The sequence below is a fragment of the Convolutriloba macropyga genome, chromosome 12, assembly GCF_964194025.1.
Source record: "Convolutriloba macropyga chromosome 12, txConMacr16.3, whole genome shotgun sequence".
NCBI classification, from domain to species: Eukaryota; Metazoa; Xenacoelomorpha; order Acoela; family Convolutidae; genus Convolutriloba; species Convolutriloba macropyga.
The window spans coordinates 17,818,000-17,842,667 of record NC_134479.1 but is presented as its reverse complement, the minus strand read 5'-3'; the positions used below and the strand labels follow the sequence as shown (position 1 = coordinate 17,842,667).

Genomic DNA, 24,668 nt, shown 5'->3' with positions numbered 1-24,668 from the left:
GACGACGTCACCGTGTTAATTTTAACTCACGTGAATAGCACATCATCACCTGCCAAATCCAGCTGCTGTGGTTCCTTAATACTTTCTGCTTTCTTCCTCTTGTTTGTGCCAGGACATGTTTTCAGGGGCCTCTGGGGATTTGGCACAGCCCAAAGAAGGCAGTTGAGGAAATCGTCATCCGTCATTGTACCACTAAGGCTATATTTCCTTCCAGTCGAAGTTGAGCTCAAAGATCCATTCCCAAAGAAGAAACTTTCACTCCACAGTCGTTGAGGATAGACCTCTCGTATGCTGACATAGTCAAAAGGTGAAGGGCAGCTGTTCCCTCCTTCATCCAATGAAATAAGTCTGCAATCGTTATGCAGTGCCAAGGTTCCTGCAATATCTTTCGTAACAACTCCATACCTCCGGAAAGCTGCTCAGTTGGTGGATTATAATTTGGCTTTGGCGAAAAGTGGTAAGGGGAGGTTGAAACGTTCTTCAGTACAAGATATTTTTCATTCAAGTCCGAAGCTTCCGTTTGTTTCATTCATGATTTTTAGGACACGTTTTCCTATTTTAGCGGAGAAGGTAGGAAATTGTGTCATGCCCCTCATACATTCGTGCCATACCTAAACATATTTGTACAATCCATGCGCGTGCATTTACCCCATTGTTAGTAAAGTTTAACTCATTCACACGCCCATAAACATCCGGGATTATAAAGATTAAATTGTACAATGCTCTTACTTTATCTCGTGCAAATATTTAACATCAAATGTTGTGCTCTGATCTAATTACCACTCTCAGAACAGAGAGAACGATAGCTACAGCTCAGATGACTTGTGAATAAAACATTTGCTGCACAAAACTTTTATTTCTGGAGATAGACTCAAAATTGCCAAAAGAACTCTTTCGAGCATCCTGACCTAAAATCTTTATAACAAAAGCCTGAGAAAGCCAAAATAGTTAGCGCCCCCAAAATTGCTCTAATAGATAGCTGGAATAAAGGAGAACGTCACATGGGTATAGCTAGGCCTCCGCTGACATGGTGACAGGAGTGTTTTTGGCAAGTTTGAGTCAAGAGATTTTTTCTCTTAAAACTAAATATGACTCCCATTGGAAATGACAACTAAATCGTAAAACTCTGCAATCTCTTGTTGTAAACTATGGCTCAGTTGCAACCTTTTCTCAATTTGACGCCCTTTTCGGGATCAGAGAAAGATAATTTTACTCAATTTGAACGACAACTTCGAAGTTGCATTGGATTGGCAGCAATCGACGAGGATCAACAACATCGCTACTTGCATCTTCATCTTAAAGGTAATGCCTTAGTTTTTTATGACCAGCTTACAGAAGCCATACGTGAAGACTTGGATCAAGCACTAGACGCATTGAGAAACCGGTATGTAAACCCTGATAGAATTGAACTTTATAAACTCCAATTCCAAAATAGAAAACTGAAGCAATCAGAGGAAAGCATTCATGATTTTTTGACAGAGTTGCAACGCTTAGCTAGTCTTGCTTTCCCAAATATTGCTGCGCGAGCTGCCGCTGCTGGCGTGCCAGCAGTTGCTGCTGAAGATCGTTCTAATGAGCGAGTCAGAAGAGTTAAGGAGAACTTTATTAATGGTTTGCCAAATAAGCTTAAAAAGTATCTACTCACTCTTCCTGACCACACCACTGTAGAAGACTTATGTGAACGGGCTTCTAGAAGGGCGATGCTTGAAGAGCAATACCCTGAAGATGATGTCGGAACAGCATTTAGTGAAATCTCAGCCTCACAAATGACCTCACTTATTCAGAGTATGAGTGCCTTAAATAAAAATCAAACAGCTGAAAGAAACAACAGACAAATTAGCGAAGTCACTGGAAGAGCATAAAATTCAAAATGCAAACTCTAATGCTCCTTATAGTAATTTTAGACAGCCGCACCATTTCTATCGAGGCAGAGGTGGGTTTTACCCAAGACAGCGGTTTAATCCGCCCTACCAGTTTAACAAAAACTGGCAGATGCAACAACCTTTCCAACAAAGAAGCTGGCATCAAAATAATCAGAGTCACAATGCAATCAGCTCTCAAAGACCGGGCTATATAACAACAGGACAACAGCAGCCAGTCTACAAGGCTTATGGCTATCAGTCCCACGGCCAACAGTCAGCGACAACTGATGAAGCGGGTGTGCAAGCACAAGGTTACCCAGCATCAGGCTATCCAACAGCATACGCAGGACACTGGTCAAATACAATGCCCATCAAAAACCAGAGATACTGCCGCAATTGTGGAAAGTATGGACACACAGTGCAGTACTGCTGGTCCAAACCTCAACCTGAAAGAAATTAGCAACTGCCATTTGATCAGCAAAAAAACTAGGTCAGCCACATTTGCAACCCCCTTTTCCAACTGCTGTTATGATCCTTTTTCCTCAAATCTGTTTTTTGTTCCCCTAACGTTTAAATCACTTTCCTTAAAGTTTTTAGTGGACTCTGGTGCTTTCTCTAGTGCTCTTACACCGTCCATGCTTGAGAAAATCAAATCATCTGCACCGCAGAGTATTAAATGCGAACGCAACCCATGCAAAAACCCTAGGTGAAGTTGAAATCACCTTCACTCTCGCTAATCAAGTATCCACAGAAAAGTTTTTGTTGTTGCCCAAAATGAATAACCCAGTTTTAGGTCTTCCATTCTATAAAAACAATAGAAATCTAATTGACGTAGCATCACAAAAACTACACCTGCCTGAAATTTCTGCAAATTTCAGAAATGACAATGCGTAATGGCAAAACGAGAACGAAATTTGAAAAACATAAATACGTTCTCAAAACAATCCAAAAATTGGACATTTTCCCCAAATAGTCAGGAAACAATAGATTGTTTTCTCGACAATATTTTAGCCGACAACACAATTGGAATTGTAGATCCTAACCCACGTTTTGAAAGATCAACAGGTCTTTGTTTAACCAGCTCCTTTTCAAAAATCCAATCTTCAAAAACGCCAATAGCTTTCTTAAATGTAACCCCAAATGTAGTTTCAGTACCAAAGGGAGCAGTAGTTGCTCGATTTACAATTTTAACGCCTAAGCAAGCAAAGTATTTACAACCAATTGACCCAGCGCTCTTAAATATAGATGGCAGCAACATAAACGAGCTTGTTGACAATTCCCAGCAAAGTTTACCATTTCCAACAGACTGCTTTTGGTTTCCTACACCTGAAAATTGTGAGGACCCAGATGCATTAACCGGTATTCACAAAAGAATATTTGAGACACTCAAATTTTTGAAAGAACAAGAAAAGCTTGATCCAACAAAAGATTCTGAGTCTAGGAAAAAATGTCTTTCAAAATTTCGGTGGGACAATTCAATTTTAACTGAACAAGAAAAGGAACAAATTGAAGAACTTTTAGTTTCTTTTCATGATGTCTTTGCGCGGCACAATTATGATGTCGGTGGAAATGACCAGTTTAAGATTAAGCTCACACCTGAAACACAGCGACCAGTTTATACTCAGAGCCCACCCACTGCAATTCACTTGCGCGAGGAAATCCTCATTGATTAAGCTATAATGCAGTATTTTGGAATCATCACTACACTGCCCTATTCCAAACACTCGAGCCCTCTTTTTGCGCAACACAAACCGTCCGGAAAACTCCGACTATTAGTTGACCTTAGGCGTATTAATCACTTAATACGCCATGACTACAACTCTAACAATTTCCCGATTTCAACTATGGAAGATGTCGGAGCACATTTAGCGGGCAAACGAATTTTCGCAAAACTAGATTGTAGTCAGGCGTATTATGCGGTTAAGATGTCTGACCCATTATCTGTCCAGTTATTAGCCTTCAATTTTGCCTCCCGAACCTTTGCGTACACTAGGTTAGCACAGGGACTAAGTAGATCAGTCAGTGCCTTCAGCTCTTTCATGAGAAAGTACCTTGATTCATGTATAGCTAATGACCAATGTTTCCAGTACGTGGATGATTTGGGAACAGGCGCAATTGATTTTCAGGGTCTTTACGGAAATTTGAAAGCTATCTTTACGTGTATTAGAAATTCAGGACTTAAGTTATCAATGGGAAAATGTGAAATTGGTGTCCCCGAGATCACATTTTTAGGTAGAACAATTTCATCGGAAGGAACATCCCCCATAAAGGCAAAAATAGATAAATTTTTATCAAATCTCAAAATGCCAAAAAACTTCAAGCAACTCAAAAGACTTGTTGGTTTCTTTCAATACTTTAGAACCTATTTACCGAACCTCAGTGAGAGACTGCTCCCATTTTACAAACTACTAAAATGTAACAACAATTTTGAAATTACGGATGAGCACCGAAAATCGATGAGTGAACTAATAGAAATGCTAAACAATGCTTGTAAAATAACCCTTCGCCCACCAAAAACAGATCTACTATATGTAATATTGTCCGACGCAAGCTATTATTCCGCAGGATACGTCCTTATGGTAGAGGACTATGTACTGAACCAGGAAGGACTAGAACAGAAGCAATACGCTCCCGTGGCTTTTGGTTCTAAAATCTTTAATGCAACGGAACTTAAATTATCAATTTATGCAAAAGAGTTTCTGGGAGTTCATTTTGCTTTTGATAATTTTGCGCACATCTTATGGGGGACTAAAAAACCTATCTTAGTGTTGACTGACAACAAAAGTTTGACTAGTTTTTTCCAGGCAAAGACAGTTCCAACTCCCTTATGGAATGCAGTTGATCATGTCCTTAATTTCAATTTTGTTTTGGGGCATGTCCCAGGTAAAGCTAACGTAGCCGTAGATTATTTGTCTAGGATCTATATTAATCCTGCTACAAAGCTCCAACTAAAATTGGAAACCAGAATTCAACTTAAAGACGTTGCTGTCGAATTCCGACCAAAAATTCCAGACAATAGTCTTACAGCTTTACAGTGTTATTTAGAGGAACCAGATTCTGATTTGATTGAAGTGTTTGAGCCTTCTTTTGACTTCCCCTTAAATTCACTCGCAGAAGCTAACCCCTTAGATGAGTTTGATCTCAGCAATAACAACCAGTCCTTGAATCTTTTTGAGGAGCAACAAAAAGATGGCAATATTAGAACTGATCAATTGGATCAAGAGAAAAGTGAAACCAGTTACAACTTACTCTAATACCGAATTGCAAAAATATAATAAACAGTTGAACCGATTGGAATTGTATAATAATGTGTTTTATCGCAAATTTTCGATAACACCGGACAGAATTTTATACGTCAGTTGGTTCTTCCTAAGCACCTTCGTCATGAGATTCTGTTTAGAATTCACAATAGCAAATTTATGGGACACATTGGAACAGCCGAAACTGCAAACCAGTTTCGCCAGAGGTTTTACTTTCCTGAATTTACAGAAACTCTTTTAGAGTATGTGTCCAATTGTTCATCTTGTTTGCAAATCAAATCAGTTCAGCAAAACAGCCTAAAAACACCTCTTTTACCAATTGCGTCAGAACAATATTTTCCGGGAGATTTGATGGAAGTAGATATTGTAGGCAAACTTAATCCCTCCGGAGGTTATACACAAATACTCTCTGCGATGGATATCTTCAGCCGTTATCTTTTTCTAATCCCAATGAAAAATGCATCGGCGGAAAACGTTGCCAGATTTTTGCTTCAAATTTTTATGCAGCACGCATACCTTCCATCAACCATTTTGTGATTTGGGCTCAGTTTTCACGTCAAAGATGATGAAAACTTTATGTGAATTGCTAGAAGTTGAACTAAAATTGGCATCTGTAAAACATCCTCAAACAATTGGTGCAGTTGAACGTAGCCATGCTATAGTAAAACGAATTTTGCATATTTATGAAGATATAATTGTAAAAGACTGGCATCATTATGTTGATATCGCAGCTTTTGTCTATAACACCACTTATAATTCTTCAATAGGATGCCCCCCGACCCTGCTCTTTCATGGCCGTCAGCCGACAAAGCCCCTTGACTTGCGATTCAATAATTTAACTGTCAAAAAAGCGCAACCAACTCAAGACTTTTTACAACAAAGTCAAGACCGTATGAACACGCTCTTTGCTGGTGCTAGGGATAATTCCATAGTTGCATACAACAAATATCGTCGTTTCTATGACAAAAAAGCTCTTTCCAAACCTCTAGTATTGTATTCGTACTGCCTATTAATGAACCCAAAAATAAGTAGTACAAAAGACTTTGCTGCTAAATCAGTAACCAAATGGTTACCGCTCTATTGCGTTGAGCAAGTTTTAACAAATTCAAACTATATAGTTCGCAAAGTTAATACCAACGATACACAACTCGTACATCGTATTCGTTTGCGTCCAATTCAACCAAAATACGAGTTTGAAGATTTGAAAGAGATTGACTCCAAAATCTTTAAAGCCGACCCAATCACAAAAATAATCTCTGAACCTCAAATTTTTGACCAAACCCTAAAAGATCTAGCCTCCCACCACTCGCCAATCATAGTGGGACCATCTAATGGTTCCTCAATTATTCAATTTGGTGTGAGATCACGTTTTAATGCTCCAACATACTTTGCAAATAATCCGGAACTGCAATTAAATATAAACCGACGTGAAAATGATAATAACACAAATTTAGTTGCTGATGGACGAAATTCAGACCCCATATTACAACAATCAGATGATGAGCAGCCCATTTTGCGACCTCTACAGACCCAAAACCAGGAAAACAGGCCAGGCTTTTGTCACGAAGAGTATAAAAATACTGAGGAGCAATTTGTGGTAGAAGGAAACCAACACTTCCAACCAACTACTCAGAGTGCCGAATTCATTGATACCCGAAACTATCCAAATTACGTTACACGGGCCACTACTCAACCGACCAGCGTGTTTTCACAAGCGGTTCCTTTGGATCCGCCAAATAAATCAAAAAGAAGGTGCCGCTCATTAGTTCCACCAGATCAAGATCCACGCGTTGGAACTAACAGGGCATATGAACTTCGCCGAGAGGTGAACGTACCAAAACGCTATCAAGCCAGCTCATCGAACTCTGACCGATTCGCAAACTAATTGTTTAGATTATCTAAGTACGCAAACTATGTCCTTCCTGTGCTCCACTGAAACAGCAAACAAATCTAGTAACATTTGATAAAAGTTAATTTGACTAAACTTTGGATATCACTCCCGTCAGTTCAAACATAACCTTTTCTGATAAAGTTCAACACACTCAGAATACAAACCAAAATATTCACATATTTAGATCATTTATCCAAAAATCAGCCGAATTGAGCAGTACTAACATTTGGCGAACTTAAGAAAACAAATTTCAACTAAAGAATGGCCAACTTTGGTTACAACTTGTATTCAATTTCGCTTGTTCAATTAATAATCTTTCCTTTTCTGATAGCAGGAAACTCAGAAAATAATGGCATTGTTTTTAATTACCATCGAAAAATACTATTGGCTGAAAAATTTGAACAGATTCAATTTGTTTTGTCTTTTCCAAATTTTGACCTAACAATTGATAAATTTATCTCTGAAATCGCACAAAGAATGGACACACTCTGGAATCACCCCAACAAGGGATGCCAACTTGACTACAGTAACATCACTGCCACCAACTTCACTTCACAATGGGTTCTTACCGAAGTCATTGCAGAGAAAGAAAGAGCCGAAAACGACTTGGTGAAACTTCAGCAAGAACTCAGAGCTGTTCCCCTCAAAAGTTACAGAGCATCAACATCGAGAACGAAGAGGCATTCCCGTTGCCCTGTTAGCAGGCGCTGCAGCTGGAATCTGTGGTCTGGGCATGGGATTCAAAGACAAACTATCCTGTACATTAGGACGAATGTTTGGCGGATGCAATCAGATTGGTAAGCAGAATAGAAAAGCTATTGTAGACTCCATCAACCACATGAACCAATTACAGCAAGAATGGTCTAGTGTCCAAAACGCCACGAACGAGAAATTTTTTGTAGTAGGAAAGGAACTCCGAGACCTGCGTAAATCCACAGAACATCTAGCTGAAGTCCAGAGATCTAACGTTAAAATTTTACAGACACAGTTTGACACATTGGCTAGCAGCATTAACTACATGCGAAATTGTGACCAATTTCTTTATATCCGTGAAGAAGTCAATCACCACATTGGACTGTTGAACTCTATTTTAACGTCTGTATACACCAATCTGCGCACATATAGATCTGCTCTTTTTGCTTTTAGAATGAACATTTTGAGCTCGACTACTGCCATTGCAGATGGTATGCTGCCACTTTCTCTTATACCTCGCAAAATTTTTATTCGAATTTTACAACAAGTTTTGCTAGAAACTCAATACACCAGAGATCGACTAACACTTTCAATTCCAATAGAACATGTGATGTCTTATTATGAGACACGACTTGTTACAAGTGTTGTTAGTGTCGACTCTGGTCTTATGTTAACATTATCTATACCTTTTTCATCAGGCTCTACAGCTTTAGATGTATTTCACGCTATTCCAGTTCCAATGCCAACTAAAGAGTCAACAAGAGCAACCATTTGGGTTTTAGAAACGCCTTACATTGCAGTAACAGAAACGCAAAGTGAAGCTGCACTTTTGACTGAATTTGACTTACAAGAATGTATAGGCTCTAAGCTTTACTCAATTTGTTTCTCTTCTTTTGCGATGGAAAAATCGAAGGACTCATGTCTGGCTACTTTGCTTTTTAAAGACACTCTATCCGCACTCGAAGTTTGTAGCATCAGATCAATTCAATTACCTATCAAAGAAAAGGCTCAATCGTTAGGCCATGGTAGATGGCTGATTACTAGTGCAACGCCAAACTTTCTGCTCTCGACTAGATCTCCGAATTCTATTCATCCCCTAAGTAAAGAACATAGACAAGGGTGCCAAGTTTGCATTATTATTTTAGCGTGTGGACAGGAATTAGAAGGACCTAATATACATTTAAGATCAGATTGGTCTACCTGTCAGTATACAACACCAGTTAGACTCGACATTAATTTACCAACGCCGCTTAGCTTTTTATTCAATCAACTTCCATCTCTTGATTCTATGCCACAAATGTCTGATGTTGACATTGCTCGAGTACAATTAGTAGAGGAGGTTCATCTCCAACTAATTCACATTCCTGAGCATGAGAGACGTAATTATAAAGAACTCGAAAAAGTTACTGAACCTATTGTTAATCGCATGAAACAATTTCATCCTCAGATAACAGCAAAATTCGATGAGACGGTGCACTGGACACCTTATATTGTGTTTGCGATCACTACATTTATTTTGTCTTTCGGTCTACACTTTTTGATGTTATCTTTCGGTCTACACTTTTTGAGTTATCTTTTTCACCGGTACATTCAAGTTCATAGACGTTTCTCATTTCGCCTAACTATTTCTGCCCACACTATTTAATCACAGCCCATTTTGGTAGTTTCTGATGAAGATTACGACTACTTGCGACAACACCCTAATCATCGTATTCGCGAAAAGGGATTAATTTTCCGACGACGTGATTTAAATTTACCAAATCCATTTTTTAGCCCTTCAACAACTACTGTTGATACAGCGGATTCTCAATCTGCATCTTGTCCAGAGTCAGAGCAATCGAATGTTCCGCCCCCCATTTATCCTCAAGTGATTTATGAGTCGCGTGCTTAATGAAAAATATATAGATCAGGCTTCTCCAAACTTTAATTCATTTACAGATTCAACGTATGGTAAATAAAACTAAAAGTTTCTTTGTTTTTGAAATTTTCAAGTTTTGTTCACTTTACTCAACTCTATCTACTTGCTCTCATTAAACTGATTTCCTTCACCACTTTCCTACTACTCTTATATTAATGACACAACTGTAATTGTAGCACAATTGCAAAACTGGCTATCATTAACATGCTGCCAGCTGAAGGCTTCACTTTATTTTGGGAATTTTCGCATGCCCCTGCTTTTGCTGTAATTTTTCCATCCTCGATCAAAAATTGTACTCCATCACAACACAACCACTTCAAATTTGTCCCAAAATTGTTCTCTTCGCTCAATAAAATGCACTTGTTAATATCAACACTCGTAACAATCATAGCAAATAATGCAACAAACAATATCTTTGACATCATTTTTATAGATCTGAAAATCTTCATAAACCATTAGTTACTGATTTGATTCTGGGTGTTTTTCACTCACAAACAATTTATTATACCTGTGCTACTCTCAGTCCTATACTCAATTATAAAAGATTTTGTCTTGAAAGATTTAATTATATAATTGTGAAAAGAAAAAAAATACTCATATAAATTGAAAAAAAAACAGAAAAAAAATACATTTATTTCTGGAGCTGTATGAAAGTTATTATACAATTCGTCCACCAAAACTACCGAAACGAATAATTGCTACAAATATGTTAGAATATCGCGGATTCAATATGTGTGCTACTTCTCAATTTAATAACCAGAAAATTTTTCAAGTATAAATAAAGTGGATATACCTACTAAAACTTAATGACGATGCTTCGTTTCTCCCCCCTGTCCCCCTCCTCTCCCCACCCTTCTGCTTGCAGCTATTCGCTGCTGTTTCCCTCGTCTAGAAGCTGTGTGCTGCTTGTTGGCTCTAAAATAAAAAATATTTCAATGATTTGAAAAAATAAAAAATATTTCAATGATTTGAAAAAATCCGAGTTTATGTGCTTAATGTCATATGGGTAAAACAAAATCTTAAACGCAAATATTTTTAAATTAATTTATGTTTTATTTGACGAACAAGTTTTATTGTTGCTTTATTTTTAATGCTTCTTTAATACAAAAGCCTGACAACTCTATTGGCTCAATCTCTCTATAAATCTCAGCGTAGCTCCTACATGTGCCTGCTCACGTCATATGAGTGGCTAAGCTTAGTACTTATGTTGTAATCGATTACAATTACCCTCTGAATGTGATATTTATAAAAAGTTTGCTGCAGTTAAAACAAAAGCCTGGTAGTGCCCTTTGTTCAAAAGCTCTCATTTTCTCTATACACACTCCTCAGCTATTGCTTTGTGTTAAATGCGTAATTTTGTGCTGATTGGACTTCATGAAGGAACCAAAAAGTTTAATTTCGTGTTATTTTTTTTAACTTTATTAAAAAAAACAGTGTATTTTAAAACAAAAGCCTGGCTTAACTATAAAAGTTAGCGCTGTAATTTTTAACACAGTTATTTATCATAACAACCTTCGTGCTATATGCCCTCTTTCACGTGCTTCTGTGCACTATATTATGTTTAATTTTACCTTTTATCGGATCTGTGTGCTATTTATAAAATTTCTTAAAATACGAAAAACAAAAGCCTCATCTTGTTATTTGAGCTACGCAACTCAAATTTAATATACAGACCGTAAACATTGTGCTTTGTGCTATATGGGTATTACCGCATTTCTCGTATTATTCAGTTTTCAATTTTTCGCTATTTATTCAATACTATTTGGGAAAAAAAGTGCAGTAAAATTTGATACCACTTGTCATTGAGCTAACTTTTTGGGCGCTGAGTTCTTCCAAACCGGGCCTTCTTCTTCTGCTTCCTCTTACGAGCAGGGGGTGCCGGGTTGTTCACGGGATCCTCCTTGTGCTTCCTCTTCAGATGCTGATAATCGTGCCCTCCAGCACGACTACCAGACGGAACGATCCAACTTAACCCGTGCAACCTCTCTGGAGACAAATCCGTGACCACTGGTGACGATAGCAGACACGAGCCCTCTTCAATGATCCCACAGTCGATGCCAGGGAGACCATTGACAGTGAGGACAGCGTGCCCAGCCATCTCTCGCAGATACAGCGTGTCACCAGGCCGTTGAATCACGAATATGAATCCTTTCCCTGCTGGCCCCTGAACAAGCATGACATTTGACAATCAAGAACATCAACCGCACTATGCTCTCATAGTGTCAGCAGAGGAACAAAAAACAGTCAAAACCGAACTAATTGCGCAATTACTTTGAGGAAGCTGCACATTTCTTTCAAATTCAGCCCTCTAATGAACGCTGCCGTGTCTGTCTTGATGTCTGGACATATAATCCAGAGCTTCACGCCAAAGAGGAGAACAGCAAGTGTGGGCAGCGTGGGCTTAGAATCTACATGAGGGCCTGTGTACGTGAACGAGTTTGCAATGAGCAGGCTAGGATCATACAGACGTTCGCCCCCAAACACACGGAAGTTGAAGAAGCCTGACAAGTTTTCAGTGCGATGTGGCCTCGGGTGGTAACTTAAGATGTCACGAGGATACACACCCTCGCACATCCATGACTGAAAAGCCCAATCTGGCCTGATCTTCTCGTTGCTGGCGAAGCGTCCTTCGAAATCCAATGGCGTCCTCAATCCCGTTGCCAACTGCTGTAAAAACCAAACAGCACAACATGCATTCACAATTCATGCAGTGAACAACAACTACGACACGATTACTACCTCTACACATACTTCAAGATTCTTACTTGCATCTCGGGGCTGCTGAACTCCATCAGAGGCTCCCCGCGAAGAATGCCAACACCCATACTCTGACCCTCAATTTCCTCACGGGTCACCTCTGGAACAGACGACACACTTCCAGCTGACACAAAATTCCATAGCCCTCTCGCCCAGACAACATTTCTCTGGTGTTTCTCGCTGGATGATGATTCGCACACAGAACTGACAGCCTGCGCCTCGTCAGAATCACAGTTCATTGCGAATAAATTAAGATCAGAAGACATTGAAAACTGAAAATTGAAAACTTGACATTAATTTTTTTTCTGAAGAAGTGGGAGTGTCATGCCCCTCATACATTCGTGCCATGCTTAAACATATTTGTACAATCCATGCGCGTGCATTTACCCCATTGTTAGTAAAGTTTAACTCATTCACACGCCCATAAACATCCGGGATTATAAAGATTAAATTGTACAATGTTCTTACTTTATCTCGTGCAAATATTTAACATCAAATGTTGTGCTCTGATCTAATTGCCACTCTCAGAACAGAGAGAACGATAGCTACAGCTCAGATGACTTGTGAATAAAACATTTGCTGCACAAAACTTTTATTTCTGGAGATAGACTCAAAATTGCCAAAAGAACTCTTTCGAGCATCCTGACTTAAAATCTTTAAAACAAAAGCCTGAGAAAACCAAAATAGTTAGCGCCCCCAAAATTGCTCTAATAGATAGCTGGCATAAAGGAGAACGTCAGATGGGTATAGCTAGGCCTCCGCTGACAAATGGTTGATTGGAAGAATGGTTTCCAATATAGTCTACCATCACTAATAAGTTGCAATTAAAAACAGTTGGACATACAAAGTTTTGGTGATGAATTTGCGTTGTCTGAGACGATATTGTTGAATACAACAGAACCATCCGCGTGCATCTTTGGGTAAAACTCGAGTTACAATAAGTTTTCTGAGATTTCAGTTTAATAGAAAGTAGTTTAGAAAGTAATCTAGGTGCCTTCTAACCCTGGCCCGGTGCCTTTCAAGCTATTTCTACATGCAGCAATCGGTTTTTAAATATTTTATCTCTCTATCTATAAAATGAAGATGCATAATTATATGGAGAAATGACGAATACTGAAAAGAAATTCAATGACAGCAAATCTGATAGCTAAATTCTAAGAAGACGTGGTGATGAATTAAAATAATAGCCTCACTTCTTCCACAACTACTGTTAATGAAACGTCAGTAAACTCGCACCGAATTGGTGTACTGTAGCCTCGGATGTAAAGTATGGACCTTAAAAGGACAAAGCCAAGTTTTGCTCTGAGGTAAGTTATAGTGTCAGCATTTACAGTCTTTTTGATCTGTCTAGATAACTTTTAACATATTCTCAGATGTCTTGAAGCTGATGTTCCAGCTCCACCAGTGCATGCGGAGATGAGTGGATAGAATGGGGTTCTGTCAACATCAATTACTATTTGCTGCTTTTTTGACCGATTCCTGATATTTAAAGTGTTGGCTACTGATTTCGGGATAAATTTTTGCCAGTGGATTGAAAATCTATCGGTTTTTTGGAGTCTTGATTACCAAACCAATTGTTTTGCGGAGTAATCCCCCACTTCGTTGAGTATCAAATGTTTTTACCCCACAGGACAATGAAGTGCATGTGCCGCTTTTTCGTTCATTGATTGCATCTTGACCAGATCCCAGCGATATTATTAATTGGCGTATTCGCTGGCATATTTTTAAGCTAACTTGATACTCCTTTTTCACTGGCTAGATCATGTGAACGAAAATTATTTTAATTCGACCCTAATCTTTGTCTGTCTTGATTTGAGAGTACACTTTAAGATTTTAATAGCTGTTGCTTTAACTCAAATTGTGGTATCGATGTCGATAAGAGACCTAAAAGTGGAACTGAAGTTTTGTGTATTTTTAGAATGTCATTATGTCTGAAGATATTTAGGTTGCCATCCCTTAGCAGTAACGAGAAATATTCCTTTATTGATTTGGTATTAGGATTCTTTTTTTAATATCGTAAATAATTCATTAGTGATTGCTTTTTCGCATTCCTAAAGGATCTCTGAATTGTTAGCTGTATGACCGAAGAATTTTGTTTTAATGTTGAACTGATACAGTGATTTATTTGCAGTCATTTTGCGAAAAAAGTTTGGCACGATGAGTTTTTTAGGCTATGATAAAAAATTTTAGTTTAACTAGCGTAATCATTAAATCTTGGCCGTAACCCTACATCCATCAACTATAGCAACTTTCTCATTGGAAAGGCTAGCGTCGAGTTTGTTCATTTTGTTGCAAATTATCTTTGTGAAATAAAGACAGGATCTTTCCCGTGATGAAGTGGCCATAGTTAATGAATGTAGGGAACTTCGGTCATGAACTTCCGGCACTTGGTTCGATAATAATCAAAATGTTTGCGCGTGTTTTTTATTGACTTAAAAATTTTCTTCAGACCAACAAGAGAGCCGAAAACGTTACCATTGTCCATTGAATTATGGTTGTTTTTCACTAGAAGTTAAATTGGAAGAGTTATGGTTATCCCTGTACATTAACATTGCGAGTGAATAGCCTTTTGATCAATTTTGCTATTGACGCAAGTTTCGTTGATTTCGTGATTGTTTTTCTTTTTCTAATGCCAAATAATTGCAATAAGTTTTCCACATCCTTGTGATCAAAATGTGTTAATAGATTTTTGAAATTAATGCGGAGATCTTATTTGTAGAAGAAAAACGATAGAATCGCTATACATTTTTAGACAACGAGGAGTTACAAAATCTTTGGTACTTATTGGAGCAAAACTACTCTTCTAACCCTTCAAGTGTGAGTGGGTTTGGAGTCGGTGACGATCAAATGATTACGTACGAAGACTTCACAAAAGTAGCAGACAAGGCGGGAGAAAAGTGCAAACCCTTCTTTTCGCCCAGTGTGTTTGCTAAGCTATATCAAAGTGATCCTTACGGAAGAATATCAATCATGAACTTCTTCAATTATGTGATGCGGAAAGTGTGGTTGCATCAGACCAGAATTGGACTGAGCTTGTACGACGTTGCTGGCCAGGTTCGAGTCCTTAATTGTAGAATTGTTTTAATTACTTGAAAATTGCCTTCAGGTCTTATAATAGTAGGACTGTAAGCAAAATCACATATGAAAACTAGTTATTTGAAAAATGGTACAGAGTTTTGAGTTTTCACAAAGAGGCAGACTTTCCTGACTATAGCCCCCATCCATTTATTGCCCTCTCGGAATAGCACCCACCCGATTTTGCCAGGTCATTATAGTATATTGACGGTAATTTGGTATTTGGAGAGGAGCTATATACTTTAGCCCCAAGCTGGGGGCTTCTCAGAAGAAAGAACCATGGAGTGTTTAATTGCGCTCGAACGAATTTCGTAGCAATTATAGTAAACGTCTTTTTTATGCAATTTTTTTGCTTAACCATTTTGCGCTTTTCTAGAACATTCTTTGACTTCTCAAGGAACAAGAAGGGCCTAATAGCCTAGTGGGCAGTGCCTCTGGTGAGGGAGCGGGAGGTCAATAGTTGGAATCCCGGTCGGTTTATGTTTCAATTTCGAAATTTATTTCAGGGCTACTTAAAGGAAAGTGATCTTGAGAACTACATACTGGAACTGATTCCGACTCTGCCTCAGTTAGGAAAATTGGACCAGACATTCTTTTCGTTTTACGTTTGCTCTGCGGTGCGCAAGTTCTTTTTCTTCCTCGATCCAATGCGATCCGGGAAAATTAAAATTCAAGACATATTAGCCTGCAGTTTCCTGGATGATCTTCTTGAGCTCAGAGACGAAGAGTTGACGAAGGAATCCTTGAACAATAACTGGTTCTCTGCAACGTCGGCACTAAGAGTGTATGGCGATTACTTGAACTTGGACAAAGATCATAATGGAATGTTGAGTAAAGAAGAGCTGGCTCATTATGGCACTGGAACATTGACCCAGGCTTTTCTGGACAGGATTTTTCAGGTTTGTACAAAAAATATGCATTTTTATTGGAACAATCAATATGACATGCCCAATTTGCTATACAAAGCAATGGTATTTTAATTTTGAGATGCGATCGAATATTGGAAGTTGGTTTTATTTTCCATCAAAAGACGTCATTTTTGTTAAAAAATAGTTACAGATGGTTTTCAGCCCTTTTGTATCAAAAGATTTCAGAAGATTAATCCTGGAAAATAACAACTTTTTGATGTCCTTTGTTTTCTGTTGACAGGAATGCTTAACATACGAAGGTGAAATGGACTACAAGACATATCTGGACTTTGTTCTGGCTCTGGAAAATAGACGAGAACCGCAAGCCTTGCAATACATCTTTAAGCTTCTGGATATCAGAAACCTTGGCTACTTGGACGTGTTCTCTCTTCATTACTTCTTCAGATCAATTCAGGCATGATCCAAATCGTTTTATTCGGTCATTCCTCTTGTGAACAAGAGTGATCCAAATTTATTGGCGTCGGAAGATTTAACAAAGACGTTCGTAATGTCAACGGCAATTTTAAAAAATGGACTAAAATAGGTTACTAATTAGTTAACTCTCGGTAGTCGGAAAAAGAATTTAAACAACACGAACTAAGTGTAATTTGGAATCTAACCGAATATGCAAACCAAATACAAAAAATTGACACTCAAAAAAATTCTGTCAATTTCTCTCTTATTATAGCTGCGAAGCTGCATGCTGAGTGGAGCTATGTTGCGGTGCTCTTGGCTTATCACAATTCAAATAATTTGAATTGTATTGGGGCGCTGTCTTTTTTTAAAGTTCTGTTCACATATTTTCATGATTTTTGAAGTCAAATGGCAGTAGTGATTTTGATCACGCTGAAACAGGAAATTAAGCGAAAAAGCGAGTGGTTTTGCGGGGTGAATAAAGTAGAGTGAGAAAATGGTGTTTGAACAAAATTTCGCTTTCTCGCTAGTGATTTTTTGTTCACATGCGGCAATTTCAATTTGATTTTCACTGTTTTTTTTTCAATTTTTTGGATCGGATTTTTTTAATGGTTTTCCCATTCCATTCATAGTTCATGCTAGGCCAACTTTTTTGTTTGAACCAATTTTTCCTTGGATATTTTTTTTGGAAATGGTTTTCCCAATTCACTCATAGTCCGTTCTAGGTCTAGTTTTCTGTCTACTCAATGAAAATTCTATAGCAAAGTTCATTTGCGTGATTAGAGTTTGATCATACGTGACTTACCTCACACAATAAAATGACTTGCGCTTTAAAAGTTATGCTTTCCTTTGACCTTAGACTATGTGCAGTAAAGGTCCCTAATAAAAGGCTTCTGCAGAATGAATTATAACAAGCTTAATTAATTTATGGCTGAATGTTTTGTACCTAGCGTTTTGAGCGGCGTCGATTTTTTTTCAATTTAGGTCTGTATCTGTTTCTGTCTTATATGATACGGCAGGCAGCTCTATTCCGGCAATCTGCCGGTTATGTTTTTTTTTGTTTCAATCACAATGTGCGTCAAGCGGGTCAACGGCGGCTATTTTCCCATTTTTGACGGCAATATTTGTGTTGGCTTCTGATTTCGGGAAAAAAATTGCCATTGGATTGAAAATCTATCGATCTTTTGGAGTCGTGATTACCCAACCAATTGTTTTGCAAAGAAATCCTCAAGTTCGTTGTGTCTCTGATTTTAATAAATAGTTTTAAATGATAGAATCCGTGTTATTCGTGTCTTTAAAAGACAACAGATTGTTTCAGCGATTTATTGAACTAATTGATACTAACTTTTTCATTGAGACTGTAATGGATCAATATCGTTGCATAATTTTCGCTCTAAACCCTATTTGAATCTAATGATTGCAGCTCAGCGTTAACTGTTGTTTATAGGACCAACTACGCCAACACGAACAGGAACCTGTAGCCTTCGAAGACATCAAAGACGAAATCTTCGATATGGTGAAACCTGCAGATCCTCTTAAGATAACATTTGATGACCTTATATCGAGTGGGCAGGGCGAAACAGTAACAAATATTCTGATCGATTTGAATGGATTCTGGAACTATGAGAATCGAGAGATGTATGTGACCGATAACAACGCCGATCACGACAATTTTTAATTTCGTCCTTTTTTATTTGTTAAATAGCTGTAAATATTAGTTCAGTTTAGAGTTTGATAAACAATCTTTTGTTAGTTGTGAAGACTTGCTGCAGTTTTTTTATGCCCTGATCTGTAACGTACAATAATTTTAGTGTAGTAGAATATGAGTGATGATACTACTTTCAGATTAGTTTGTGCAATATTACTACATGGCTGCAATGGGAGCAGAAACAGTTCACAACAGTGTCGAAATCGGCATACATGCAACATCTCAACAGCAATGCTGCGACCACAGCCATAGTCATGCAAACCACGCAGGTAAAACTCTCTGTGTACAGCAGGGCTGCTGTGGCTAAGTAGTCTGCTTTCGATTTTTCCGAACGTGGGCGTGGTACTTTGATTATGCTAAAATTAGTTTTAACTTCTTTCAAGAAATTTGCCGACGAAACCTGGTATAATTCAGATCTTATAATTAACTAGCATTACAACCATTGATTATGAATGTCCCTTTTTTGGTTTGCCAATTTTGTGCGACTGATATATGTGGCGAAATATAAAAGAATTTTCAAAAAAAAACTCGCATATAGTCAAATATAACCGGTTCGAAAGGTTTCTTGATTGTTTTGGAGTTCGATGACAGTTAACCATCGATTACTGAAAACATTCTAAGATGTCTGTTCTCTCTGAAAAACGGGTATTAGTTTTAATGGCCGCAGCGGCTATACGGACTGACCAAAGAAAATTATGCATTTTGGAACTTTTTTGAAAGATATCTTCAGCTTATCAAAGTCTTAAACTTTTTAATCTCCATGTCGCATATAGTCAAATATGAACGGTTCCGAAGTGATTTTGAACGGTTCCATGATTGTTTAGAGTTTGATGACAGTTAAAGGCAATTTTTTTGCAACTCGTTGTTTCTCATTTTGTATTTTTTAAGGTTTCGTACCCAACCTTCCGAAGAAAGTCACTTCAAGCCACGAGTTACGAAGCGATTTTATCAGACACAAAAAATCGCCTAAAAACTCGCCAGCTCTAGCAACGGCTACAATTGTATTCATGGGTTTGTATCTGTTTGTCAACACGATGGCAACTTATTTGTACCTGCACCCCAATTTGTATTCAAAGGACTCGCGATTCACGCATGGGTTGATATTCGGGTTTGCGTTGGTCCAAGTTCTACTGAACTGGTACAAAACTTGTTCAGTGAACAGTTCATTCGAAGGCGTAAGGACCTCGGATCCGAATCTGTTCAAATCGAACTGGACCTTTTGTCTTGTTTGCAACCACGAGCGACCTCCTAGATGCACGCACTGTTTTGAGTGCAACAAATGTGTGTTGAAACGCGATCATCATTGCTTTCTCTTTTCGACATGTATTGGGCATTTCAACATGCGGTGAGTAATCTAATTTTGATTAAGTTCATAATTTCTCTCAGGGGAAGTCTGTTGCAATTATTTGTTAGTCCGGATGGCATTTGCGATTTTTCGTGCTACCAGTTTTTGTCTGACCATTTCTTATGCGACGTTTTCTCATTGCTCTCAACTAGAAAGCAATTTAACTTGTTGACGGCAGTGTTTTGGCAGCGCGGTGCAGCTGTTGTAATTTTAAGTTTTTGTAATTTGTATGCCCACATATACTAAATTCCGAGATACTAGATTCATATTAGATACATTATACATATTAGAGTCGAAAAATTATGCTCGAAAAATTATGCTTAGAGATTTTTGGGTTATATCGACAATATTTCATCACTATATTGCAGTTTACGTCAGTTTTTGCCTTGAACTTGAGTACTATTCATATAAAATATGGACGAAATATTAAAAATTTTGTCATCTATTCTTGCGAAATAAACTAAATTCCGAGTTTTGAAAAGCATGCAACTGGAAGAAAGAGAAGAGTGTAGACTTTACAGATTGAGCAGAAAGATTTGGAATCAGACGTATTACCACTGGGGATTTTGAAAAAAATAGTCGGAATTGATTTAGGGCTTAAGACAAAACAACCAAAAATCAACTTTTAAGAACTATGGATTAAGGGTTTGGAGGAGTAAATTGTAGGGACAGGTTTCAAGTCTGATCTAGTTGCTGATTAAAAAGACACATTGTAGATCAGCGCGCGTTTATCATCTCTCTCGGGACTGAAGTAAGTTGTAATAAAATCAATTTGTGCTAATTGAGAATGTTTCTGCGGAAGGAAGTCCTCAAAAATTAGTTCTTTTGATGCTAGGGAAATATGTGACACTATCCGCAGAAAATAATGACTAATTTTTAGTATTGTTATTTTAGTTATAGCATTATTACAAAGTTTGAGTGATCAGTGGTAACGGATTAATCCAGTTTTGAGTTAATTGAGCAAGCTGTTAGAAGTTTCATCCATAGCATATTGGCGATTTTTCATCTTGTGAGCAAAAAAAGTGAATTGTGGAGATATACTCGGTAAATACAGCTATTTGCCAAGTTATGATAACAATGAGATCTTTAATAGACAGTAACATATCATATGTATTATAAAAAGATTTAGTTCAAAAAAAAATAAAATGGACGATATTTCAAAATGGTTTTTGTTTTAGATATTTCTTCGTGTTCACATTCTATCTGCTCTACATATCGATGATTGTGATGATCCAGTCTTATGACGTCATTGTGGACTACCACCTGTACGCCATCGACGAAATGACACATGCCTGGTACCTCCTCGTCTTATGCATACCTGGATGGTGCATCGGGCTGATTTTCTACGGACACACTTTAACATTTGCTCTCATTTTGGTCCTGCAGTTGAATTTTGCCATTCTTGTTGTTTCAATTTTCTACAGTGGATGGTTGCTCAATTTACTGTTCGAAGGTCAGACGTCGTATGAAGCCCTGCATGACGTGAGACAGTATTCTCGGGGTTGGCGCGCAAATATCCGTCAAGTTTTCGGGACCTCAGTTCCTGTTTTGTATTTCCTGTTTCCGTTCAACAAGAGGTTGCCTTCAGATGGTTTATATTGGGAGCAGCGAATTGGAGAGCTGAATTCTTTGTAGTTGATTTATAAGAGTCGTGAAAAAGGAGCTGGCTATGCACAATTGAGACTTGATTAAACCCTCGAATGATGCAATAAATAAACTTCAAAAACAAGTTCCTATTTGCTGTTATTAATTGCTCTCAAATAAAGTCTGTTGTTTAATTGCTCTCAAACGAAGTTTATAGCAATTATATTAGTCCTGTTGGTTCTTATTTTGAGTTATCAATACTGAGTTATCAAATCATAAACCCACAACTTCGACCTCCCGCCCCCTCCACCTCAGACACTCGGAACCCCGGGCAGTTCTCACCACTCCCTGCACACTCACCCCACCCACCTCAATTAGGCTCAAGCTAGCCTCCCAAAGCCACAGCCAGCTTCTGACAAAGGCAACCGCTCGCCAGTCGTTTGAGAGCAATTCGCCCGACGGTAGCGGGTAATGTTAATGGACCTTTACCACAAATTTGCTGCACACGCTGCTATATGATCCATTTTATGAATTAGCTAATGTTACGTAAAAGATTTATGAACCGTATCAAAATCTGTAATATTTCAGACGCGGATGTCTTTATGAATACTGTTATCGTCGGATAACCTTCCCCTTAATCTTCCCTTTACTTTCGGATAACCTTTTTCTTGTTAGCGTGTGTGAACAAACTAATGGTCAACTTTTTTGCTGTGCTAACTCTTTAACCCAATAAATGATTTATATCAATGAAAGACTACTAAATATTGTGGTAGTCATGTTGTAATGGGAGAGAGGGAACTGTTGATGTAGCAAAGTTATTTATCAACTCTTCAGTATTCAAATTTGCAGTACCCGAGCTAGAAATTAGAGCCTAAATGGCGCAGAGCCGAATGAGAATCAGAACGAAATGCTTGCCTAACAATTTTGAACACGAATAGACATTTTTTGCTATTTTGTAAGCATTTCGCAAATAATTGCGCTTGATCATTAGACATGCGCTTGATCATTGCTCCGAACCAGTGCATAATTGAACATTCACTTTGATCGTTTGTGCATTACATGTGTTAAATCTTCCTTAACGGTGCAATTAATGAAAATGATGCGAATATATAGTAAAAGTTTAATTATTCATTGCATTGCCCCGTTCCTCTTTTATAAATGAAAACTCGATCCAAAATTGGAAATCCAATTGTTAACTTTGCAAGTGATTCGTAAATTTCGCATATTATGCAGTATTTAACAGATTTAATCTTATGTTGATGATAGCAGATTTGAAATTGGTTGATCATATCAATTTAGTATCCCTTATTTTTGTTTTCAATGCAGCCGTTGAAATTATTTGTTTCTAATTTTAATGAATTAGGCTACATTATGGTTCCTAAGTGAAGTCTATAGCAATAATTTTTGTACTGCTGGTCTTTTATATGCCTTTTTCTTCGTGCGGCCGGTTTTTGGTCTCTTCGATAGTTTTTCGTGACATATCGTCTTGAAAAACGAGATAAACTGGTAAAGTCTCAGGTCTCAGACTGTTTGATTCACCCAAAATACTGAACGACAGAAATCTGAAAGACTGAACTTTGTTATATTGAATGCAATGTTTTGTCTAATTGCTTTTCGTCGACCCGAGTTGACTATTCTAACGAATTTTTATGACTCAAGTAGGAGTACTGCTCTTCTATAGGTTCTTTTTCAGCCGAGGCGCATTCGTTCGCTTCTTAAACGTTGAGAATCTTTTTTTTTTCATTCCGAACTTTGCTTGTTTTCGAACTGTACGTATAAGCATTGTGAACGCTCAGTTGGTTTCTAATAAACAGTAATTACTTCCCCTGAATCATTTTTTTATGTCTTCTGAATCAGCGTAACCTGATTTCAAATTTCAAGGTAATTTTCTTAGTTGGGCGTCATAGCCTTTTATAGTTGACAATTCTGTTTTCTATGTATTTACCCAGGATTGTTTTTCTGTTTGAGGGCATCTATAATCCTTGCTGTTTTTGCTCTCGAAGGAAGTTGGAAGCAATTACTGTAAACGTGTAACTTCTGCATGCAAGTTTTTTTGCTGGACCGTTTCGGCTTTTCGAGTGACCGTTAAGCTCGTGCCTTTTTGCGTGGGCTAATATTCTGTCATATTCAATTTTTAGCTGCTGAATTTAAGATACGCTAATATTGGTATCTTTTTACAACTTGAAATCTTACACAAGGGATTCTACACATAAAAGATAGACTTCCAAAAAATCCCGAGGCAGCTTTAAAGAAAGGAAATATCAAACAGACCTACGGTCAAGGTGCGGTAAAATTTGCCAATCTCCAGAAGAGCTCGAAAAGTTGCAAAACAAAAAGGATGGAAACGTTTCGTCGGATCACACATTAGCACGGAATCTTGGAACATTCAGACTTCAAAGTTTGTTCACGGCAAACGATGCTTGATACTCTGAACGGAAGAAGTTCAGTTCATAAAAGTTTTCTCGCCAATAGAAAGCCTGCTGACAAAGTTGATATATACTTAACCAGAAAGTTAAGAAGATAACAACTGACTGTAAAACCGCGTTATTGAGAGGCTGCTGAAATCATATGAGGATCTACCGCACCTGCATCAGATGAAAATGCTTTCAAGGCTCGCAAAGAAGCCATTAGGTGCAACAGGATGATTCATACAAGTAAAAAAAAGTGAGTCTGACAATGCAATGTTTCACAGACACTACAAAGAGTTCTTCCCAATGTTACCCCAAAGGGAACCTTTCGCAGATGGAGGAAATGGGAGGAAAGTTTAGTTATAACAAGAATAAATCTTTAAGAATCCATTGAAATAATTTCGAAGGTTTCCGCTCAATGTAGAGCTATTTAGTGTTGAGGGGCTCAGAGATTCAAGTGAGTTTTGATATGACGTTTTATCACTGTCTTTGGAAGAGATGAATCATGAGATCCACTTTTCAGTCGAATGCGAAGCTTGTTGTCTTCTAAACAACTGTTGACATACAAACATGTCTTTTTATATCTTAGCAAACTTTGAAACTACTACAATCATTAGAAACGCTGCGGCTTGCTGTGAATAATTTGCTATATCGGTTTTGTCAGATGCATCTGCTTAATTTGTACAGATTCGTTAATCTCGTGTTTTCATGCAGTGAGTTTTATTTAGTCCTTGACTTTTTTAATAGCCGCGAAGCGATAGCGGCTATTATTGGGGACATCATGGTTTTTTACAATTCAAAGAATTTGAATTGTATTGGGGCGCTGTCTTTTTTTAAGATCTGTT

The 24,668-nt window shown here is 37.9% G+C and overlaps 2 protein-coding genes across 2 annotated transcripts in view; both read left to right on the top strand.

Moving 5' to 3' along the window:
- Nucleotides 1-18,508, top strand: part of LOC142351022 (serine/threonine-protein phosphatase 2A regulatory subunit B'' subunit gamma-like) — a 28,889-nt gene extending 10,381 nt beyond the window's left edge. Inside the window, exons 2-5 of the mRNA XM_075403079.1 lie at nt 15,134-15,435; nt 15,963-16,355; nt 16,606-16,779; nt 18,226-18,508. Coding sequence (XP_075259194.1) covers nt 15,134-15,435; nt 15,963-16,355; nt 16,606-16,779; nt 18,226-18,456 — 1,100 coding nt within the window. The 3' untranslated portion in view covers nt 18,457-18,508. The remainder of the gene's footprint in view (nt 1-15,133; nt 15,436-15,962; nt 16,356-16,605; nt 16,780-18,225) is intronic.
- The window catches only part of LOC142351023 (uncharacterized), a 32,270-nt gene extending 9,534 nt beyond the window's left edge, over nt 1-22,736 (top strand). Inside the window, exons 2-4 of the mRNA XM_075403080.1 lie at nt 18,625-18,755; nt 19,375-19,831; nt 21,010-22,736. Coding sequence (XP_075259195.1) covers nt 18,647-18,755; nt 19,375-19,831; nt 21,010-21,466 — 1,023 coding nt within the window. The 5' untranslated portion in view covers nt 18,625-18,646 and the 3' untranslated portion in view covers nt 21,467-22,736. The remainder of the gene's footprint in view (nt 1-18,624; nt 18,756-19,374; nt 19,832-21,009) is intronic.
- The last annotated feature ends 1,932 nt before the right edge of the window (nt 22,737-24,668 follow it).